At 49.7% G+C, this 7,456-nt stretch overlaps 1 protein-coding gene across 1 annotated transcript; it reads left to right on the plus strand.

Annotated features, from left to right (window-relative positions):
• The first annotated feature begins 2,752 nt into the window (after window positions 1–2,752).
• Window positions 2,753–5,366, plus strand: LOC105003591. Its single transcript, XM_010860831.1, has 7 exons — window positions 2,753–3,002; window positions 3,098–3,172; window positions 3,430–3,519; window positions 3,747–3,764; window positions 3,848–3,931; window positions 5,058–5,132; window positions 5,223–5,366. Exons 1-7 carry the CDS (start codon window positions 2,804–2,806, stop codon window positions 5,333–5,335), a joined length of 654 nt encoding a protein of 217 aa, XP_010859133.1. The 5' UTR covers window positions 2,753–2,803; the 3' UTR covers window positions 5,336–5,366.
• Window positions 5,367–7,456: the final 2,090 nt, after the last annotated feature.

Here is a 7,456-nt window from a genome sequence, read left to right on the forward strand (position 1 = left end):
ATGGAACAACAGACTGGTTCCAAATAGGAAAAGGAGTACCTCAAGGCTGTAGATTGTCACCTTGCTTATTTAACTTATACGCAGAGTACATCATGAGAAACGCTGGGCTGGAAGAAGCACAAGCTGGAATCAAGATTGCCGGGAGAAATATCAATAACCTCAGATATGACGATGACACCACCCTTATGGCAGAAAGTGAAGAAGAACTAAAAAGCTTCTTGATGAAAGTTAAAGTAGAAAAAAAAAAGAAAGAAAGAAAGTTAAAGTAGAGAGTGAAAAAGTTGGCTTAAAGCTCAACATTCAGAAAAAGAAGATAATGGCATCCGGTCCCAACACTTCATGGCAAATAGATGGGGAAACAGTGGAAACAGTGTCAGACTTTATTTTGGGGGGCTCCAAAATCACTGCAGATGGTGACTGCAGCCATGAAATTAAAAGACGCTTACTCCTTGGAAGGAAAGTTATGACCAACCTAGATAGCATATTCAAAAGCAGAGATACTACTTTGCCAACAAACGTCCGTCTAGTCAAGGCTATGGTTTTTCCTGTGGTCATGTATGGATGTGAGAGTTGGACTGTGAAGAAAGCTGAGCGCCGAAGAATTGATGCTTTTGAACTGTGGTGTTGGAGAAGACTCTTGAGAGTCCCTTTGACTGCAAGGAGATCCAACCAGTCCATTCTGAAGGAGATCAGCCCTGGGATTTCTTTGGAAGGAATGATGCTAAAGCTGAAACCCCAATACTTTGGCCCCCTCATGTGAAGAGTTGACTCATTGGAAAAGACTCTGATGCTAGGAGGGATTGGGGGTAGGAGGAGAAGGGGATGACAGAGGATGAGATGGCTGGATGGCATCACTGACTCAGTGACCGTGAGTCTGGGTGAACTCCAGGAGTTGGTGATGGACAGGGAGGCCTGGCATGTTGCTATTCATGGGGTCGCAAAGAGTCAGACACGACTGAGTGACTGGACTGAACTGAACTGAGAGTCAATTTACAATATGGTGTTAGTTTCAGATGTACAGCAAAGTGATATAGGTACATGTATATAAATATCTCCATTCTTTTTCAGATTCATTTATCATACCGGTTGTTGCAGAATACTGAGTAGAGTTCCCTGTATTACACAGAAAGTACTTTTTGGTTATGTATTTTATATATGGTAGTGTGTACATGTTTATCCCTCCAACCCAACTTTCATTGCAAATAACTTTCTTCCCTCCATTTCCTCTGTTCTTACTTTCTGAAATTTATATTAGCTAGATGTTAGACCTGGACTTCATGGATTATCTAATTTTATCTTTTCCTATTTCTCATCTCTATTATTTTTATACTTCTGGCTAGGAGACTTCTGAAAGCCTATCTCCCAACACATCTATGTAATTTTTTAATTCTTGGTATTATATCTTTAATCTCCAATAACACTTTATTTTCAGACTTTTTTTTTTCTACATATAGCTTCTTCTTGTTTGGGGAAAGCAATAGTTTGTCTATTTAGTTATGGTGAGTTTCTAAGTTTTCTTCTGCTTCCCACCATGTCCTTTGTACTCTTTTTTCCTGTGGTTTTTGCTTGCTTTTGTTTGAATTTTTGACATTGTTTTGTCTCTTGTTCACACTTAAAGCACTCCTTAAATGCCTGGTGGCTTTCAGCTGTCCATAGTTCAGCTTGAGGAACTCAAATTGGTTGGAAGCACGACATGGAAGAGGGAAAGCTTATCAGGTGAGGAGTGACAAGGACGCCACTGGCTTTCTCTTTATTAGAGAATAAGGAATTTTGCATCTCTTCAATGCCCACTGCACAAAAGAACTGCTGTCTCAGAGATGACTTCTCTCTCTGTACTTTCATGCACTCCCTATCTACACTCTGCTTACAGTGTCTACTCTGTGATCAGAATAGCTACTGAAGACCCTCTGTTTTGATCAGGCATGAAAACAGTAGCCAGTTTATAAGTGCCATGGAAAAGACATGTGTTCCACAAGCTTCCCACATGGCTGACCATTTCTATGTAGCAAAGTGATTCAGACTCTTTAAACAACCAACCCTCTCTCTATGCTGCTGTCTCCTGGCCCTGCAAATTTCAGCTTGTTGAACTATTCCATAATATGGTAAATGCCACCAAGGGAGCTGAGGACAGATCACAAGGTGGCACAGCCATTCCTCTCGTCCTCACAAGAACCATCGCCAATGATGATCAGTGACTCCATCTTCAAAGGAGGATATCAGGGTCCTCACTTTGGTTTGATGCCAAAGCCCTGGTTTGTGCCATTGTAAAAGGAAAGAGTCAATTTTGACTCTTCTGTGCTAGATCTGTTTCTTTGGCCACTTTGGTTATTACAGTCACACATAATGGCTTGCCTCAGAGAATCCCGCCCCTCTGCCTGACTGGTAAGCTGAAGTGCCTTTGTTCAGAACCCTGTCTGCCTGTGGATGGCAGAAGGAAGAAATTTACACAACCCCTTGCCTGAGGTTTGCCATTCTAGGAGACACTTGTAAGATTTTACTTTCTTTCCTCACCTCCCCCCATCTCTGATCCTTAAAAGAACCTGGCACACAGACCCCAACAAGATGGTTATTTGAAACACTAGTGTGCCAGCTTCACAGACAACCAGCTTTCTGAATAAAGTTGTCTTGTGCAGCCAGCAGAACAAGCTTGGACTCAGTAACGCCATAACTGGCTTTCACCTTACCCTGTGGAATTTACTTTTGTTCTGTAAAATGAATGTTGTTTCCAGGGGGACAGTGTGTCAGCATTCTATGTGGAACTGCCAGGCAAGGTGGTAAGGGCACCAGAGGAAAACCCCAGAAGATGCTGCTTCTCTTGCTCAGCTGTCTCCTGCCCACCACCAATGGGAAGAACTGCCTCCAATGCTGGCAAGAGCTGCCTGCACTGATAGATTATGACCTGCAGATTCTTTGGGGCACTCCAGGGCCACCCGCAGAGCTCTCCCAAAGCCTCCATTCCCTATTCATGGACAATCAGTCTTCTCCTGAAAACTCGTACCTTGGTGAGGCACAGCCAGGAGACCCAGGGATCAGGGCTGACCCCTTTACCTGGCCCGGCGTCTTAATCCTCTAACTTTGTCCCAAACCCCATTCTCAGGTCAAGACCATTTGGAGGAAGCAGCAGGAACGTTATTCACTCACATAGATAAAGCCATTAAGAAGCTTCGAGATGGTGAGGAAGCTTAGCATCCTAGGGCCCCAGGGCTTGGGTTAACGAAACCTGATCCTCCAAGGCATTCCCTGAAGACCACTGGCATGTGGTGGGGCAGTGTTGTGAAGGGTGGGATTGGACACAACATCTATCTGTGTGCTGTACAGAATTTCTGTCTGAAAAAACTGGTTTGAATTCCTAATATTAAGAAAGTTAGGTTATTGATTCCACCTACGGAACAGACAGCGAAAACACCCCTTCCTTCCTGCTCCACCCAGATAAACCATCACTTTTGGAAGAAGTTCGTGTCCTGAAGCAGCAATTTTCCAAGGAGCTGGAGGATGTATCTGAGGGGCTGAAGGACAAGGGTGAGAGGTGGGGCTGGCCCCTGCTCATCACCCAGCCCTTCACTTCCCAGAGTCCTGATGAGACAGAGTCCAATCTGCAGCCCCCTTTGGGCCCTTCCCCTGCCCTTGCCTGGGGCACCTAACCACACTTTCTCGCAGCTGTGATTCCTGCTCACACCCCAGTCCCTCCCAGCTCTGTCTGCCTCCCCAGAAACTCAGTCTCTCTATCATTTCACCCTCCTGGGCAGCCTGCAATGAGTCCTGTGGTGAGTATTTTGGGGACCAGGTCTGGGTGAGGGGTGAGGGGCACCTGACTCTCTCTAAGGCTCCTACCCATTCTCTCTCATAGACATCCGCTCCACATTGGAGGTAATCAGTTGCACCACATGCCAGAAACACTTCCTTACCTGCCAAGACCCTGCTGTCTGCCCAGGTCAGTGGTCAACCAACCATCTTGGCCTCCAGCCTCCCTGCCTCCACTCCAGGTCCGTTGTTGTCTTTGCCTGGAATGTCTTCTTCCTCTGTCTACCCCTGATCCCTTTGTGCTGCCCATCCTCCCTGGGGAACTCCCAGGATGTCTGCATTCCACATGTCCAGCTTCAGAGCCATAGAGCCATCTGCCTCTAGGACATGTTCTCAGGGGGCCTGTCAGGTCCCTAAAGTCAACATGCCTGGGGACATGTCCAAATCCATCTCAACTCCCCCAGATCTACTCTTCCTTCAGGCCCCCTCTCAGCAAATGTCTCACTCAAGTCCTCAACTTCCTAAACCAGGAGTCTCCCTCCCTTACTCAGAGTATGTAGTCACCAGGTCTTGCTAAAGAATTCTTCAACATGTTACCATATGATCCTTCCAACCTCCTCTTCTCAGACAGCCTCACCTCTTACCTGGATTTTGGCAGAATTTCCTAACTGGCCTCCCTGCCTCTCCTGGTCACCTCTCACTCAGCAGTCAAAGAACTCTCTCTCTCAAGGAGCCAATCTACCTATGACACTCCCTGTTATAACTTTCAGTAGCTCCCAGTGGCCCCCAGATAAAGCACACCCACCTAGGGAGGCCCTGCTTGCCTGTACCCTCCCCTGTCTTCCCAGACACACAGAGCTGCTGACACGCTGGACAGACAGCTTCATGCTTCTGACCTTGAACACTCTGTGTCCTTTGCCTGGAACACAGTTTGGCTCCTTGACCATCTGAACTGAACTACTAGTCTTTCAAAGTCCAGTTCAGAATTCCTGTTTCTTAAGAAGCTTTTCATGACTAGCTCTGAGCTAGTCAACCCAGAGCTCATTGACCCTCCCAGTGATCGTTCAGCCCGTGCCCTGCCCTGCTCTGCTCCCCTGGGACACCACAGCAGACTCTTTGGTTTCTCTCCCTCCTGAAGATCAGGGACCCTGTTTCACTCATCTCTAGACGTAGGTGGGCATACAGTAGGTGCTCAGTGTCTACAAACAGATGACCGAGTGGGTGAATAAAAGAAGGAAAGAATGCAGCCTCCTCTTGGAGCTGAGATGGCCCTGTCTGCTCCCTAATCACTGGCTCTCCCTTTCCCCCTCTCTCAGGAGCATGGACTGGGAAGAACTTCAGGTGGGCTATGGGCATCGGCATCGCTCTGCCCCTGGCGACCCTAGCTGGAGGTGGGTGAGTGCCTGCTGCAAGCCCCATGTCCCCAAGGAAGGCAGGCCTACAGCTTGACTGACCCATCTCCACCCTGTTTCCTGGCCCAGATGTTACATTTTCTGGCTCAAGAAGAAGAAAAAGAAGGAGGAGGAGGAGGCACAAAAGGTCCTGGGACATCCAGGATCCCCGAGGAGGGAAAGCTGTGTCTGCTTGGGGATAGCAAGTCTAGAGGCCCCAAGTCTGGTTCCCTGGGCCTGGTTTCCAAAGGAGTGTAGGATCGAGGGCTGGGACTCAGGAGAGCCACCATCAGCCCCCAGTGTGAGCAGACCCATCCAGGGCCAGGCGCCCGGGACAGAGCAAGAGCAAAGCCCTCAATCTCCAACTGACCCACAAAGTGCTCCCTGCCCATAGCTGTCATCATCCCTCTGCAGCACCCACCTTTACCCTTCACCACCCTGCTACCTGACTGCACAGACTCCCAACAATCCCCCTGGTCCTCTGCTCCTGGTTGGGTTTGGCCAGCTGGAGGTCAGAGGCAGAAGCAGGCCTGCTTCTCCTCTCTTGGCAGGGACCAGCTGGCCACTTGTCATCTTCAACTGAACAAAGGTCCCAGCTGCTGTCAGGAAGCTCTCTTACCTCTGGGTTTTGGTAACTCTACCTGTCCCGACCCCTCTACCTGGGGTAGTAACAGCTCTAAAGTTCTGAGGCCCAGGAAACTGCATTCTCACCCATGCTTTGTAAATGTCTTTTATTAAAACACCCTCCTCGTACTCTGATGCCCTGTGCCATCCGCTTCCTGCTGGACCCTGCATGGATGCAGCCGGCACTGTGATCCTCCCCACATGGGCCCACAAGGACTGTCCATGTCCTCAACCTCTTCCCGCCAGCCCAACACCCTTCCCTCTCAGAAAGATCTCTCTCCTAGTCCCAGAAGTGGTAACCACAGGATCACACTAACCTCTCCTGATTTCAACACCAGAGTTGAAGGCAGCAATGGCCTGGGCCCCGTGAGGCGTTCCCATGTCTGGGTATGGAAAGCATGAAGTGCAAGTATTAGTTGCTCAGTCACATCCGACTCTTTGCGACCTCATGGTCTGTAGCCGGCCAGGCTCTTTGGTCCATGGGTGTGGAAGAGAGGAGGTAAGAGGCCAGTAGGAGGCCCCAGCAAGAGCAGGGACTAGCAGAAGAACCCCAGAAAACAGGTTCCAAGTCACATCAGTAGAAGACCTCACCTGGGAACACCCAAGTTGCCAGAGGATCACAGGCGCTGCCAACAGTGAACTTTACTTGAGACCCTGAGGCACAGCTCTGCCCTTTCCCCTCAACCCTGTGCCCCTTCCCACTAATCCCCCAGCCTCTCAGTTTTGGTTCAGGCTCTCGCTGGAGACTGAATGGGAGGCCACACCCAGATCTAGGACCCTGGTCTGCAGGTAGGCTCACAGGAGTGAAAGGAAGCAGGTCTGAGACCAGAGCTACGGATAGGCAGCCCAGACCCTGGACTCAAATCCTGACTCTAATGTTGAGGTTCTGGTTTCCCCTCTCTGCATTTGTTTCCCCTCTGAGCACAGAGCAGGGGATGCAATGTTCTAGCCAGGCTGGTATGCCCACTGGGTTCATAACTGCCATCCCATATTTGCTCAGGCTGTGGGTCCAAAATCAATGCCTCATCCCCTTCCCCTTCTACAGTCCACTGAACTCCTGCTGGCACCCATGGCCCATCTCCTAAAACAGGGTCTCTTGTCCCCTTTGGTTCTACTGGTGTTCCCTCCTAAGAGCTGGCAGCCAGGCTGGAAGTAGGCTGACTTCAGCATCACCATCCAGCAGTTAAGACTCACTGGGCGGGGGCAGGGAGGAGAATGCAAGAGACCAAGGTGAGACATAAACAGAACAGAACGTAAACAGCAGCCTGGGTGGGAAGCACCATGGCCAAGGGCAGCTGTGGGTACCCAGCTGCAGGCATCTCCAGCTCACCACACCAGGAATCCAGGAAGGCCTTCTGGAGGTGGTGTCTTCAACTGCGAGAGGCCCGGGAAGATGGAAGGGAGGGAGGAGTGTTTTCACTGAGGATCCAGCATTACAGAGAGGAGGTACAGAAGACCTTGAAAGAGTTCAAGAACCCCAAGAAACGTGGCTGGAGGGAGAGGCCCAGATAAGAGGCTGGTGACAGGGAGGATAACGGAATCCCAAGCCCATGTGGGTCCAAAGCAAGCCTGAGAAAAAACCCACCTGGGACTCCTGGCACAGTAGGCAGGTAGGGCAGGCTGGGGGAGAGGCAGCATAGGGTTTTGTCAGAAGCAGACCGAAGTCCCCAGGGGGGAAGAGTCCGTAGACGTAAGATGTT

The sequence above is a fragment of the Bison bison genome, unplaced genomic scaffold (genome assembly GCF_000754665.1).
Source record: "Bison bison bison isolate TAMUID 2011002044 unplaced genomic scaffold, Bison_UMD1.0 scf7180017864471, whole genome shotgun sequence".
NCBI classification, from domain to species: domain Eukaryota; kingdom Metazoa; phylum Chordata; class Mammalia; order Artiodactyla; family Bovidae; genus Bison; species Bison bison.